Genomic DNA, 15,607 nt, shown 5'->3' on the forward strand with positions numbered 1-15,607 from the left:
TAAAATTTTTTGAAAGCTTTTATTTATTTATTTGACAGAGACACTGAGAGGGATCACAAGCAGGGGGAGTGGGAGAGGGAGAAGCAGGCTTCCCACCGGGCAAGGAGCCCAAGGTAGGGCTCAATCCCAGGACCCTGGGATCATGACCTGAGCCAAAGGCAGTCGCTTAATGACTGAGCCACTTAGGCCCCCTAACTATCTAATTTTTAAAAAGATTGATTTATTTGAGAGGGAGAGAGTGTAGGAGGAGGGGCAGAAGAAGAGAATCTTCAAGCAGACTCCCCGCTGAGTGCAGAGTCTGTCATGAGGCTCAATCCCACAATCTATGAGATCATGACCTGAGCCAAAGCCAACAGTTGGATGCTTAACTGGCCAAACCATCCAGTGCCCTCATTATCTCCTTTTTTTTTTTTTAACGATTTTATTTATTTGACAGAGATCACAAATAGACAGAGAGGCAGGCAGAGAGAGAGAGAGAGAGGGAAGCAGGCTCCCTGCTGAGCAGAAAGCCCGACGCGGGGCTCGATCCCAGGACCCTGAGATCATGACCTGAGCCGAAGGCAGTGGCCTAACCCACTGAGCCACCCAGGCGCCCTCATTATCTCATTTTTTAATGGTCACTATATTTTGTATTATTTACAATATCTCCATAGACTTTTTTTTTAAGATTTTACTTAATTCACAGAGAGAGAGAGAGGGGGAATGTACAAGCGAGGAGAGCAACCGGCAGAGGAAGAAACAGGCTCCCCACTCAGCAGGGAGCAGGATGTAGGGCTTGATCCCAGAACCCCGGGATCGTGACCTGAGCTGAAGGCAGACGCTTAACCAACTGAGCCACCCAGGTGCCCCTCCATAAGTGCTGCTGCACAGACCTTTTTTTTTTTTTTAAAGATTTTATTTATTTATTTGACAAACAGAGATCACAAATAGGCAGAGAAGCAGGCAGAGAGGGAAGTGGGGAAGGAGGCTCCTGTCGAGCAGAGATCCCCATGCAGGGCTCGATCCTAGGACCCTGAGATCATGACCCGAGACAGAGGCAGAGGCTCAACCCACTGAGCCACCCAGGTGCCCCCACAGACTTTTTTTATTTTTTTTTTTTAAGATTTTATTTAGGGACACCTGGGTGACTCAGTCATTAAGCATCTGCCTTCATTCAGCTCAGGTCATGATCCCAGGGTCCTGGGATCGAGCCCCATATGGGGCTCCCTGCTTGGCAGGAGGCCTGCTTCTCCCTCTTTCACTCCCCCTGCTAGTGGTCCCTCTCTTGCTGTGTCTCTCTCTCAAATAAATAAATAAATAAAATCTTTAAAAAAAAAAAAAGATTTTATTTAATGGGGCACCTGGGTGGATCAGTCATTAAGTGTCTGCCTTCAGCTCACTCCCTCTTCCACCTCCCCTGCTTGTGTTCTCTCTCTTGCTGTGTCTCTATAAAATAAATAAATAAAATCTTTGAAGATTTATTTTAAAGATAAAATCTTCACAAAGATTTTATTTATTTATTTGAAAGAGAAACTCCCCACTGAGCAGGAAGCCCCATGCAGGGCTCAATTCCAGGACCCTGAAATCACCACCTGAGCTGAAGGCAGACACTTAACTGAATGAGTCACTCAGGTGCCGCTCCATAGACTTTTTAAATGTGTACTAACTAGGGTGCCTGGGATTGAGCCCTGCATGGGGCTCCTTGCTCAGCGGAGAATCTGCTTCTCTCTCAGCCCCTCATCCCACTCTCATGCTCTCACACACTCTTAAATAAAAAAAACCTTTTTTAAAAGATTTTATTTATTCATTTGATAGAGAACAGTGAGAGATGGAACACAAGCAGGAGGAAGGGGAGAGGGAGAAGCAGGCTTCCTGCCAAGCCCAATGCAGAGGCTCCAGCCCAGGACGCTTGCTGGGATCATGATGTCAGCTGAAGGCAGATGCCTAATGACTGAGCACCCAGGTGCCCCAAGTAAATAAAATCTTTTTTAAAAAGTATGCTAGGGGGCGCCTGGGTGGCTCAGTGGGTTAAGCCATTGCCTTCTGCTCGGGTCATGATCTCAGGGTCCTGGAATCGAGTCCCACGTCGGGCTCTCTGCTCAGCGGGGAGCCTGCTTCCCTCTCTTTCTCTCTCTCTCTCTGCCTGCCTCTCTGCCTACTTGTGATCTCTCTCTGTCAAATAAATAAATAAAATCTTTAAAAATAAATAAATAAAAAAAATTAAAAAAATAAAAAGTATGCTAGGGACACTTGGGTAGCTCAGTCAGTTAAGCATTTGCCTTCAGCTCAGGTCATGATCCCAAGTTTCTGGGATCAGGACCCCCCATCTGGCTTCCTGCTCAGTGGGGAGTGTGCTTCTTCCTCTCCCTGTGCTGTGCTGTTCCCCCTACTTGTTCTCTCTCTCTCTCTCTCAAATGAATAAATAATTTATTATTTTTTTTAATAATTTTTTTTTTAATTGTACTAACTAGGGGCGCCTGGGTGGCTCAGAGGGTTAGTAGTAAGGCTCAGCCTTCAGCTCATGTCATGATCCCAGGGTCCTGGGATGGAGACCCACATCGGGCTCTCCACTCAGCAGGGAGCCTGCTCCCCACTCTCTCTCTGCCTGCCTCTCTGCCTACTTGTGATCTCTCTCTCTGTGTCAAATCAATAAATAATATAAATAAAATATTTAGAAAAAAATCAATAACTAAACACAGGTCACAATCTATTAAATATCTGACTAAAGCTGAGAAGGTGACACTTCCCTGCACAGGGATCATGTGTCATGGTTTTCCATAACAGTGATGACATTCCAGAACATTCACTTCCTTGTTCCTTTGTTCGGGTTGAATGTGTGTCTTCGTTTACTTACACATTTAGAAGAATACTGACTTAGTTATCCCTGATGTTCAACTTGTCTTTGGAACTGCATTATCCCGATTAAACCAGAGCATTTTTTTGTTGTTGATGAATTTTATATTTTATGAAATATCCCTCTCCTGATCTGATCTCAGCTATTTGTGTTGATTTTTGTTTTGTACAATATTAATACACATGCTTTCTGTTATTACTATTGCCTGGAATATTTTTTCACTCTATTTTTACCTTTTTAAAAAATGTTATTTTTTTATTTGACAGAGAGAGAGATCACAAATAGGCAGAGAGGCAGGCAGAGAGAGAGGGAGAAGCAGGCTCCCCACTGAGCAAGGAGCCCGATGTGGGGCTTGATCCCCAGGACCCCAAGATCATGACCTGAGCTGAAGGCAAAAGCTTAACCCACTGAGCCACCCAGATGCCCCACATTATGCAGCTATTTTTAAAATGTACTTCTTGTCTTGTTTGCAAACTATTTTGGTTATGTTTGAACTTGTCACTAATTATTTTTCTTATTTGTTTCCCCTTTCCTGTCTATGGTTATTATTGATGGCTTCCCCCCCCCCAATGATAGATTTTATTCCTATTCAAGCTCTAATGGTTACCAATAACTTCTGAACATATCTATTAAAACCAACATCTAGAGGCATCTGGGGGTGGCTCAGTTGGTTAAGGTTCAGACTCTTGTTCTCCTCAGGTCATGCATGATCTCGGGGTTGTGAGATGAAGGCCTGGTTTCGGCTTTGTGCTGGGGCACTGGGAGAGAGGCTGCTTAAAATTCTCTCTCTTGGGGCACCTGGGTGGCTCAGTCAGTTAAGCAACTGCCTTTGACTTAGGTCATGAATCCAGGGTTCTGGATTGAGACCTGCATTGGGCTCTCTGCTCAGTGGCGAGTCCGCTTCTTCTCCCTCTCTGATCTCTCTCGCTTTCACTGTCTCAAATAAATAAAATCCTTAAAAAAAAAATTCTCTCTTTGTCTCCCTTGCCCCTTCACCCCCTCTCTAAAACAAAACAAAACAACACAGAACAAAAAAACATTAAAAAAAAAACATCTAGGTAATATCCAACACTCCTCTCCCCCATCTCCAAGTATGGTGTGCTGTAGCCACGCCAGGTGTCTTCCTCCTTTCCCCCTTCTCTTCTCCAGGAGACCTGGGATTTCCAGGTTGGGGGGGCGGGGGCGGTGGGGTGTGTGTGTGGGGGGGAAGGTAACCCGAAGCATTTTTTTCTTTTCTTTCTTTCTTTTTTTAAGATTTTATCTATTTATTTGAGAGAGAAAGCACCAGTGAGGGGAGGGAGAAGCAGACTCCTGGCTGAGCAGGAAGCACAAATCCGGAACTCAATCCCAGATTCTTTACCAACTGAGCCACCCAGGCGCCCAATCCAACACATTTTTTAATGTTATTTTTCACTAACAAACCAAAATGGTTTACTAGTTTGTCTCCCATTCTTTGGGAGATTAGTTATAAAAGGATTGATTCGTCAAACCTGATGTGTCAGGCTCTGTACTGGCTCAGGGATTGCAAAGATTAAGACACCATTCCTGCCCTTAATTAAATGGGAGAGAGATATATATTCAATTCTGGAGGATAAGGACTTAGTGGTTAGGTGCACAAAGCGCTATCCCGAAGCGTCATAGCTGAAACATGAACAATCCCACCACTTTCTAAAAATGAAGACGCTGGCAAACACATCCACAGCAATTTCAAGAGTTCCTCCCTCCACAGCTTCTTTTAGATCCGCCACCAGGGAACTCAGCCAGAGAACCTGAATAACAAGGAGGGTAGGGGGGACTTCTTTCTGTGTGTCACTTCAGTCTTCCGGCCGTTTCCTACACAACTTTTTATGTTAGCGGCGCCTACAACTCCCAGAGGACAACGCGGCTGGAAACAGAAAGAAGCTGGTTGAGCGAGGCCTGTGATTGGTGGTGAGCACTGGGCCAATGGGAGGAGTTGTTGTTTGGCAGTCTAGAAGAGCCGGTCTGGGAGGGAGGAAGGTGGCAAGATGGTGTTGGAAAGCACTATGGTTTGGTGAGGATTTACCTCGGGACCCATGGGGGGCGGGACTGAATGAGGGGGCGCTTGTCGCGCTGAGGCTGGGTGGGCTTGGGGTGGAGGTGGGGGACCGATCGGTGAGATGAGGCCCTGGGCCCGGAAGGAAGGAGCCCCATTGACTCCCTGAGTCATCCCAGGGCCCGGGAGAGGAGGACGGGTCCGGAGTACCTCAGTACCCCTCAACCCTCGGACAGTCATTGACTGGCCGATCCTTGCTTCTTCGCTCTATTTTAGCGTCGTCTCCCCTAGACTAGCCCCAAGTCTGCTGTCTGTAGGGAGTGTTGCTTCTCAGACTCATCTGCCCTGCTCTCTTCTTTTCAAAATAATGGATATTAAGAGAGATTGTAAATCCTTTCTCTGTCCCAATGGCTCATGTCTGTCTCCATTAACTTCCCCTGTATTATTTTCAGAGGTACAGCTTATAAATTGCCTTCTATGTGTCAGGCATTAATTTACGTTTTTTCACTTAAACTTCACAACACTTGTAGGTAAATATTCGTCCGTTTTACAGGTGATGATACCGAGTCTCAGCAATTTTTTTTTTTAAGATTTTATTTATTTATTTGACAGACAGAGATCACAAGTAACCAGAGGCAGGCAGAGAGAGAGAGAGAGAAGGGGAAGCAGGCTCCCCGCTGAGCAGAGAGCCTGATGTGGGGCTCAATCCCAGGCCCTGGGGATCATGACCTGAGTAGAAGGCAGAGGCTTTAACCCACTGAGCCACCCAAGCGCCCCCCAAGTCTCAGCAATTTTAAATGACTTCCCCAAAGTCGCAGCGCTAATTGAGTGGGGGAGCCAACATTTAAACCCTAGGCTGCTGAGCTAGCCCTCTTCTTCAGTCTCAAACTTATTATGAGTATCTTATTATGAGTTGGATTATTATGTATTTTATTATTACTGTCTTACTATGAGTTGGATTTTAGAAGCAGAGGACACAGACTTTTGCAAGATTTCCACAGTTTCTTTGAGCGATGAGAGTAGAATATAGTAAGGAATAGTATGCAAACACACAAATTGCCTGTTGGATGGAACAGCCACCTAAGAGTTTCTTTTGGTGGGGTGGGGAAGGATAACATTGCCAGGTAAAATATAGGGTGCCAGGTAAATTTGAATTCATGTGAACAGTAGTTTTTAATATAAAAGTGGCTATAAATGTTTCCCAAATATTGCAGGGGATGTACTTATACTAGAAAGTTATTTGTTAATTATCTTTAGTTAAGATTTAATTGGGAGTTCTAGATGTTTATGTTGCCAAAGCATGTTAGAATAGAAAAAGGACAGGATCTGGAATCCAAAGTCCTGTGTTTTCTGCTACTTACTAGCTGCATGTTCTTGAGAATGTATTAAATCTTTCACTGGGAGTAATCTTAATCTCCACTTGCCTTATAACACAGGTAGGTAGAATGTTTGTGACCATGCTTTGTAAACTGTATAGCACTGTACATCTGTTAGTCGCAGTGTACCTGAGAAGTCCTCAAGAGGGAATTTAAGAGGGGCCTTGAAGGGACTTTAGCAGATGTTGAGGAGAGACCATGACATGTAGAGGGTAGGGCAGAAACTAAACTGCTGAAGTGTAAATGCCCAAGGTGTGGTTAAGGATTAGGAAATAGATTAGTGTGACTTAGTTTTAAGGTTGTTGGTTTAAGGTAGTTTCTTTTTTTGAAGGGTAGAAAACCACGAATGTTGAGCTCAGAATTCATGTGAATAGTAGAAGGGTAGAAAACCACGAATGTTGAGCTCAGAAGGTTGGACTTTGGTACCTTTCAATAGAGGACTTCTGGAAGAGTTATGAACATGGTGGAGGCAGAGCCGTGTAAACCCGAATACAAAATGGGGTTTAAAAATATTGGCCTGGGGACACCTTGATGGCTTGGTGAAGTGTCTGGCTCTTGAACTCAGAGTCCTGAATCCAAGCCCCTCCCAGCATGGAGCCTACTTTAAAAAAAAAAAAAAAGACTATTGGTTTGTCTTGATGTATAGGAGGAAAGATTATGTCCAGAGAGACATATGGGTGGCCAGTTGTAACAGCACAGGCACAGGGGCGCCTGGGTGGCTCAGTGGGTTAAGCCTCTGCCTTCGGCTCAGGTCATGATCTCAGGGTCCTGGGATCGAGGCCCGCATCGGGCTCTCTGCTCAGCAGGGAGCCTGCTTCCTCCTCTCTCTCTGCCTGCCTCTCTGCCTGCTTGTGATCTCTCTCTGTCAAGTAAATAAATAAAATCTTTAAAAAAAAAAAAAAAAACAGCACAGGCACAGAATAGTGAGGAGACCACTCCTTTTTTTCTGTAGAGATTCATGCTCTGCTGTGCATCAAAATCCTGCAGAGGAGTTTATTAAAAATGGCAGGTATTTGACTCCGTTTTCCATTCGCAGAGCCAGATGCCCAGCCAAGAAAGTCCAGGCATCTGTATTCTTTTTTATTTTTATTTATTTATTTATTTATTTAAGATTTTATTTATTTATTTGACAGACAGAGATCACAAGTAGGTGGAGAGGCAGGCAGAGAGAGAGGGGGGAAGCAGGCTCCCCGCTGAGCAGAGAGCCTGATGTGGGGCATGATCCCAGGATTCTGGGATCATGCCCTGAGCCGAAGGCAGAGGCTTTAACCCACTGAGCTACCCAGGCACCCCTGTGTTCTTTTTTAAATAAAGACTTTATGGAGTAGCTGGATAATTTCACGAGCCCTTATTTTGAGATGGATTTTTGTTGGGAAGAATTGTATATGGTTGAGCAAAAGTAGTCAAGAAATAGATATATTGGGTGCCTGAGTGGCTCAGTTGGTTGGGCAACTGCCTTCTGCTGGGGTCATGATCCCAGGGTCCTGGGATCGAGTCCCACGTCGGGTTCCTTGCTCTGTGGGGAGCCTGCTTCTCCCTCTCCCTCTGCTGCTCTGCCTGCTTGTGCTCTCTCGGTCTGTCAAATAAATAAAACAAAATCTTTAAAAAAAAAAAAAAGAAAGAAAGAAATATATTATTCAATTCATATAAAGTTCAAGATTGGAGAAGCTGAACTTTTTTTCTAGGGATACATACCTAGGTGTTAAGGCATCTTTGTTTTTAATACCCCCATACTACCATCACCCTCCCAGTGTTCTGATGCAGGACAGAGTGTGAGGCCTGCTCCCACACTCTCCACTGTCTGTTCTCCCTACCTCTCATGTCCCCATGCTCACTCTGACGCCTTTCTTGCAGGCCTCATCCATCTGCTGCTCTTGCCCACAGTCCTTCTACTTAGTAGCTGTTCCAGCTGGATGGTCCTCAAAGCCTCCATTGTTTTTTATGTTTGGACTCACTACTGTATTTGAAGCAAGAGAAGCTGTTGCTTCTCTGCTGGGAGAATAAGCAGAAACAGTGTATCAGAGAAAAAAAGAATATAATGAATGGTCAGGAGAGTGAGCCCTTGACCTCTACATAGATGGAGTTTCCACAGGAGAACTAGTCCATGTTTCATGCTTATTGTTAGGCACTGTGCTAAGTACTTTCTATGAATTTCATCATCAAAGCAATCCTGAAAGCCTACCCTCACCTACATACAGTAAAGCCCATTTTACAGATGAAGTAACTAGAGTTTAGAGAAATGAAGTAACTTCCTCAGGATCATAGTATTAATAAATAAGAGATTGGGTATTTGAACCTGAAACTGAACACCGCCCTTTACTCCCTTTTCTGTTTCTATCATTAGTTTCTTAATTACCTTCTTCATCATTTTTGCTTATATTTATTGCCGGTCAAACGATATTAAAGAAAAAGATTGCACCCACCCATATATTTTTTTAAGATTTTATTTATTTATTTGTCAGAGATAGAGCATGAGTGGGGGAAGGAGCAGAGCGGGAGGGAGAGAGAAGCAGACTCCCCACTGAGCAGGGAGCCTGGATTCAGGGCTCAATCCCCGGGGCTCCAGGATCATGACTTGAGCCTCAGGCAGACTCTTAACCCACTGAGCAACCCAGGCATTTCCCCCCAGCCCATATTTTGTTTGCAAGTGGAAATGAAGTGTCTCATCTGGGACAACATTGCTTCTTCCCAGCAGTACAGATGGAATCCTTGATGATTAGAGTGCTATGGGATCTCAAGTCATCAGGAATTGATCCTGTTTGAGGCTTGAAGTATAACTCCTTCACTTTCTTGTCTCCTTATGGTCTCTGGGGAAGCCAGAACTTGTATTTCTTTTTTTTTTTTTTTTTAAGATTTTATTTATTTATTTGAGAGAGAGACAGTGAGAGAGAGCATGAGCGAGGAGAAGGTCAGAGAGAGAAGCAGACTCCCCATGGAGCTGGGAGCCCGATGCGGGACTCGATCCCGGGACTCCGGGATCATGACCTGAGCTGAAGGCTGTCGTCCAACCAACTGAGCCACCCAGGCGTCCCTCTTTTTTTTTTTTTTTTTAAGATTTTATTTATTTGACAGAGAGAGATCGCAAGTAGGCAGGCTGGGTGGGGAGGAAGCAGGCTTCCTGCTGAGCAGAGTCCTGCGCCGGCTCAGTCCCAGGACCCTGAGATCATGACCCGAGCCAAAGGCAGAGGCCCAACCCACTGAGCCACCCAGGTGCCCTGCTTGTATTTCATATTATCTGGATTTCTTAGATTGGGAAAAACTGCAAGGATAAAAGATGTGAGAGGGACGCCTGGGTGGCTCAGTTGGTTAAGCAGCTGCCTTCGGCTCAGGTCATGATCCCAGCGTCCTGGGATCGAGTCCCACATCGGGCTCCTTGCTCCGCAGGGAGCCTGCTTCTCCCTCTGACTCTGCCTTCCACTCTGTCTGCCTGTGCTCGCTCTCTCTCTCTCTCTTACAAATAAATAAATAAAAATCTTTAAAAAAAAAAAAAAAAAAAAGATGTGAGAGCCCACTTCCATAGAACCTCATTTTTACAGTTTGATCCAGCTGCCAAAGCTGGTAAACATTTAACCAGATGATTGCTTTATGCTTTTCTGCACTCATTGCTGCCGAGCATGTATTATTTTGTAAATATTTTCTACCCTTGAAATACTTTTTTTTTTAATGGATTCTTAACGATTTTTATTTATTTGACAGGGCATAAGCAAGGGGAGCAGCAGGCAGAGGCAGAGGGAGAAGCACCCTCTCTGCTAAGCAAGTAGCTTGATGCGAGATTTGATCTTAGAACCAGGGAATTGTGACCTGAGCTGAAGGCAGACGCTTAACCAACTGAGCCACCCAGGCGCCCGAGGGATAAATCTTGAAGGCAAATTTAGAATATTCATCCATGACACTGCTTAATAACATTGAATTGCAGCTTCTAAGAAGGTGATTGTGGTGCTTGAACAGATTGCAACCTTTGATGCTTATCAGAATCATCTGTGGAATGGAGATTTAAAATCTATTTCCTGGGATGCTTGGGTGGCTCAGTCAATTAAGCATCTGCCTTTGGCTCAGGTCATGATCCCAGGGCCCTGGAGTCGAGTCCTGCATCTGGCTTCTTGCTCAGCAGGGAGCCTGCCTCTCCCCTTGCTTGTGCTCCTGCGCACACATGCTCTCTTTTTCTCTCTCTGACAAATAAATAAAATTTAAAAAATAAAGTATATTTCCTCCTTTCGTCTTTTTTTTTTTTTTTTTTTAAGAAAGGTGGGGGTAGAGAGAGAGGGGGAATCTTAAGCAGTCTCCTCACTGAGTGTGGAGCAAGATGTGGGGCTTGATCTCACAACTCTGAGATCATGACCTGAGCTGAAATCAAGTGTGCTGCCCAACCAACTGACCCACCCTGTTGCCCCTCCTTTGATCATTTTGAGTCAGTAAGTCTGGTGTAAGGCTTGGAAGTCTGTGTGTGTGTGTGTGTGTGTGTGTGTGTGTGTGTGTATACATACGTACACATTTAATATTTTTTAAGTTGTAGGTGTTTCTGTGTTTCACAGAGACTGAGAGCCACTACTGTGCATGATAGTGTCCCTCGAAGTATTGAAGGAGGGAAGAGGGTAGAGGTCTCTGGAATTAGAGAGAATGTATCGGAGAGATCTTACCATATGTCTTCTCTGTCTTTCTTTTAATCTGACAGTGTGGACAACAGTGAGTATATGCGGAATGGGGACTTCTTACCCACCCGGCTGCAGGCTCAACAAGACGCTGTCAACATAGTTTGTCACTCTAAGACCCGCAGCAACCCTGAGAACAACGTGGGCCTCATCACACTGGCCAAGTACATGGGGCAGAGGAGGAAGGGGTGTGGTAGGTGGGTGGGTGTTTTCCCACATGTGACCTGCTGTGGCATCCAGGTTGCTGTCCAGGTCCCGTGAAGTTGCATTTGCCCATCAGCCTTCCCAGACTACCTTCTTCCCTATTCAGAAGAAATATTAATAGCAACTTGAGTTTATTTATTTATTTATTTTAAAGACTTACTTATCTGAGAAAGAGAGAGCACAGGGTGGGTGGGGACGGGCAAGGTGGGGAGAGAAGTCCCAGAGGACTCCCCACTGAGCGAAGAGCCCCATGTGGTCAGGGCTCCATCTTAGGACCTGGAGATCAGGACCTGAGCCAAAATCAAGAGTCGGATGCTTAATCGACTGAGTCACCCAAGTGCCCTGCAGCTTGGGTTTGATATTAATCTGAATTTGATACAGTTAGGAAACTAAATCTTCTGGGGTGAAATTTCACGATGTATTTTAAAGTCAGTGAAAAGTCATTTTGAGTTAAGAGTACCCAGGACCTGTATCACATATCCTCATACCCCAAAAGTAATTTGTTTAAGGAACTAATAATCCTCAAATGAGTAACCTCCCATCCCAGTATGTTTGTTGTTAGCTGGCAGGCAGGTCTGGAAATGGAGCGGCGGGGAGACACGCTCACTAGCATCCAGATGTGGTGGAGGATTCTTGGGGCCCTGGGAGCAGAATAACATAAGAAGAGTTCAAGGGAAGCATTGGGAGGAAGAGGGCAAGTTTCTTGTAAAGTCAACCCCTTACTTCCTGTGTTCATATCTATTAAATACTAGATTTTTTTCTAGTTTTATTGAGATACAGCTGACAAACAATATGGCATTCGTTTAAGGTATACAACATTTGATATATGTATATATTGTGAAATGATCACCACACTAAGTTTAGGTAACACACATATCTCACATAGAAAAAATTCTTTACTTTTAATGAGGACATTTAAGATCTACCCTCTAAATACTGGATGTTTGATTAAGAACAGGAGAGATTACAGTTATTATCCAGGTCTTAAAAGATGAGTTGGGGGCACCTGGCTGGCTCAGTTGGTAGAACATGAGACTCTTGATCTCGGGGTTGTGAGTTCAAGCCCCATGTCAGGCGTAGAGTTTCCTTGGAAAAAAAAAAAAAAAAGATGAGTCAGATACAGGTTCAGAGGCACTTGTCCAGACCTGAAATCATAGAAACCCTCTCCCTACATCCCAGTGACTGTGAAGTGCTGACCACACTCACCCCTGACACCGGCCGCATTCTTTCCAAGCTCCACACTGTCCAACCCAAGGGCAAGATCACCTTCTGCACTGGCATCCGTGTGGCCCATGTGAGTCCTACTGGATCCCTTTGATTGTTCCCCCTTGCTCTGAGGCTCTGCCCCCAACACTGGTTCATTTCTTCCCTGGAGTGTTGAGCTAGAACCAGAGCAGGGAAGAGAAGTGACCGACCCAGAGAAAGAAGTAGAAAAGATATGGTGGGATGAATCCAGGACTGGTGAGGGTGGTGAAGGAAAAGACCCCTGGAATTAAGACAGCCCCTCTTGTCCACACGCAGAGGCACAGGAGGGAGGGAAGGGTGGGGGAGGGGTTAGACCTTGTGTGAACATGATGGTGGACTTGAACATAGAAACCCTAAGAAAAGAAGTAGAGTGACAGAAGAGAGAGCTCAGTGGTTCCTCTGGCTCTGGCTAATCGTGAGAACTTCCTCTTCCTTTGCAAGCTGGCTCTGAAGCACCGACAGGGCAAGAATCACAAGATGCGCATCATCGCCTTTGTGGGGAGCCCCGTAGAGGACAATGAGAAGGATGTGAGTCCAGGTGACAGCTGGGGAACGTGGGAATGGGGCCCCTTGGGTCTTAGGCAAGCTGCCATAGGCATTGGGTTCATCCTTTTGGGAAAATGTGGATATGCAGAATTCAGTATTTCTGTTGGGGGTCATCGGGGAGGTTAACCGATTTCTGTATGCTTGTGTGGAGTATCCTTTCCCCTTGTGGTATGGAACAGATTTCCTCATTTCTCTTCCCTCTTCCTAGCTGGTGAAGCTGGCTAAACGTCTCAAGAAAGAAAAAGTAAATGTTGATATTATCAATTTTGGGGAAGAGGTGAGTAAGAATGGGTTGGGGGGCATGGACTTGATTTGGTTACAAACAGAGCAGTCCTTCCCCATAGCAGTGCCTGCGCTGTGAGAGAGCAGCTCCGGACAGGTGCTGAAGTGGCAGAGGAGGGGGAGCAGGGCGGGAAGGAGAGCCGCCTCCGTTCTTCCCTCTTCCAGGAGGTGAACACAGAAAAGCTGACAGCCTTTGTAAACACACTGAATGGCAAAGATGGAACCGGTTCTCATCTGGTGACAGTGCCTCCTGGGCCCAGCTTGGCCGATGCCCTCATCAGTTCTCCAATTCTGGCTGGTGAAGGTGGTGCCATGTTGGGTCTTGGTGCCAGTGACTTTGAATTTGGAGTGGATCCCAGTGCTGATCCTGAGCTGGCCCTGGTGAGCAAATGTTGACCTCAGGTAGCGCCCAGGGGTCCTCCTTTGTCCTCCTGTACTGAGGACCCACATACCACGTAGCATCTCCAGGCTTAAACCTTCCTGAACACCCTCGCTCATTTTCCCAGACTCCCTTTGGTCCCTTTTCCTCTTAATTCTGCGTGATCTCTGGGGACACCAATGTCGGACTCTCTTGTTCACTTCTCCTCATTAAACCCCAGGCTTCTCCCAAATCCTTTTTCCCTCTGTCACCTCTTACCTCCCCAGCTTCCTGCCCACGTGCATAAACCAGAGGCTGCCACTTTATGTTCCCTTCCTACCCCTCAACTGACTTCCCCAAGCGCCTGCAAGGAGGGAGGGCAGAACATCTGACCTTGCCCTGCCCTTTGCCAGGCCCTCCGTGTCTCTATGGAAGAGCAGCGGCAGCGGCAGGAGGAAGAGGCCCGGCGGGCAGCTGCAGCCTCTGCGGCTGAGGCAGGGATTGCTACAGCTGGGGCTGAAGGTGAGGGATGGGGCCAAGGGTAACCCGTGGAGTCAGGCGTGGATGCTGGAGTAGTGGTAGGGAGGCTGGGCAGCATGGGAACACAGGAGCTGGGGGAGCAGCTTAGGGGTGGGCGTGTGTGGAGCATGGCAGCGATCCTACTCTGCTGCTCCCCTCCTTTTTCCAGACTCAGATGATGCCCTGCTGAAGATGACCATCAGCCAGCAGGAGTTTGGCCGCACTGGGCTTCCTGACCTGAGCAGTATGACCGAGGAGGAGCAGATCGCCTATGCCATGCAGATGTCCCTGCAGGGTGCTGGTAAGCCAGGGCGTGGGAAGCAGTGCTCGGGCAGAGACACTGGGTAGGGAAATGGAGCTAAACGGACTGCCCTCTTTTCCTCAGAGTTTGGCCAGGCAGAATCTGCTGACATTGATGCCAGTTCCGCCATGGACACATCTGAGCCCGCCAAGGTGAGGGCCAAAAATGACTCCCCACCTCCAGAACACTTAAGGTCCATTGGTGTTCATGTCTTTAGCTCTCTGGGCCTGGAACATTCTTCAGGGTTTCATAGATGAGCTTATTGAGGAGCAGAGGGAAAGAAACACCTAGATCTACATTTCTTGTTTGTTAACCTTGCTAAGGCCATAGAATGAACCCAGTCCAGGTTGGCTCAGTGTCCTGATGTTCTGTCATTTTTCTTCCTTCTTGGTGGGAGCAGTCTGGACTGGTATATAGGGTGTTGTCTTCCCAGGAGGGTGAGAGAGAGTCTAAGGCAAAGAAGGAGTGGGTGTCTGATAGCAAGAAATCTGAACGTGATGGCATCTGTTTTTATCCTGTATGCTCAGGAAGCAAAGTTCCAGTTTCTCTGTCTGGTCACGCACGAATGTATGAGTTCGTACCATCCGTAGGCACTGGGTATTCCCCTCCGTTGACCTTTCTACATTGGGCCAGAGGTGGCCCCACCCACAGACAGGTGGAGAGGGGCTCAGGCAGCAGTGCGCTCCCAAGCTGGCCCAGCCCCTGGCCCAAGCTGACACTGCCCTTTTTCAGGAGGAGGATGATTATGACGTGATGCAGGACCCCGAGTTCCTTCAGAGTGTCCTGGAGAACCTTCCAGGCGTGGATCCCAACAATGAAGCTATTCGAAATGCCATGGGGTCCCTGGCCTCGCAGGCCAACAAGGATGGCAAGAAGGACAAGAAGGAGGAGGACAAGAAATGAGACTGGCAGCAGGGGTGACTGAGCCTGCTCAAGGGGCTGGATGCAGGCTTCCATATGTTATCTGTAATCAGTATGACCTGAATAAAGCTTGGTAGCCTTTGTTTCTCTTTTGCTTCCAGTAGTGGTATCTCTGAGGGTGACAGAGGCGAGGAGTGCCTGGCACAAGGAGACTGTGCCCTGTTGAGTCCTCTGTGTCTCCAGCGCCTGGCCTCCTAACTCCTGACCTGCTCCCCTTCCGGCTCCATGGCAGTCTCTCCTGACTCTTCTGCCCTGGGGCTGTTTCCCTGTCTCATGAAGAGGAGCTTTGCTGAAAGTCGGTTTAGGGTAGGCTCTGGGCCACAGGACTGAGTGGAAAACAGTACTGGCCTTGAGGCACC

At 46.7% G+C, this 15,607-nt stretch overlaps 1 protein-coding gene across 1 annotated transcript; it reads left to right on the plus strand.

The window, feature by feature from the left end:
- The first annotated feature begins 4,761 nt into the window (after positions 1-4,761).
- On the plus strand, positions 4,762-15,337 carry PSMD4 (proteasome 26S subunit, non-ATPase 4). The gene is made up of 10 exons (XM_032360699.1): positions 4,762-4,865; positions 10,896-11,036; positions 12,256-12,370; positions 12,763-12,849; positions 13,076-13,144; positions 13,315-13,530; positions 13,921-14,029; positions 14,196-14,327; positions 14,412-14,479; positions 15,060-15,337. The coding sequence occupies exons 1-10, from the start codon at positions 4,840-4,842 to the stop codon at positions 15,228-15,230; spliced, it is 1,134 nt and encodes a 377-aa protein (XP_032216590.1). The 5' UTR covers positions 4,762-4,839; the 3' UTR covers positions 15,231-15,337.
- Positions 15,338-15,607: the final 270 nt, after the last annotated feature.

This window comes from Mustela erminea, chromosome 10 (genome assembly GCF_009829155.1).
Source record: "Mustela erminea isolate mMusErm1 chromosome 10, mMusErm1.Pri, whole genome shotgun sequence".
Lineage (NCBI taxonomy): Eukaryota > Metazoa > Chordata > Mammalia > Carnivora > Mustelidae > Mustela > Mustela erminea.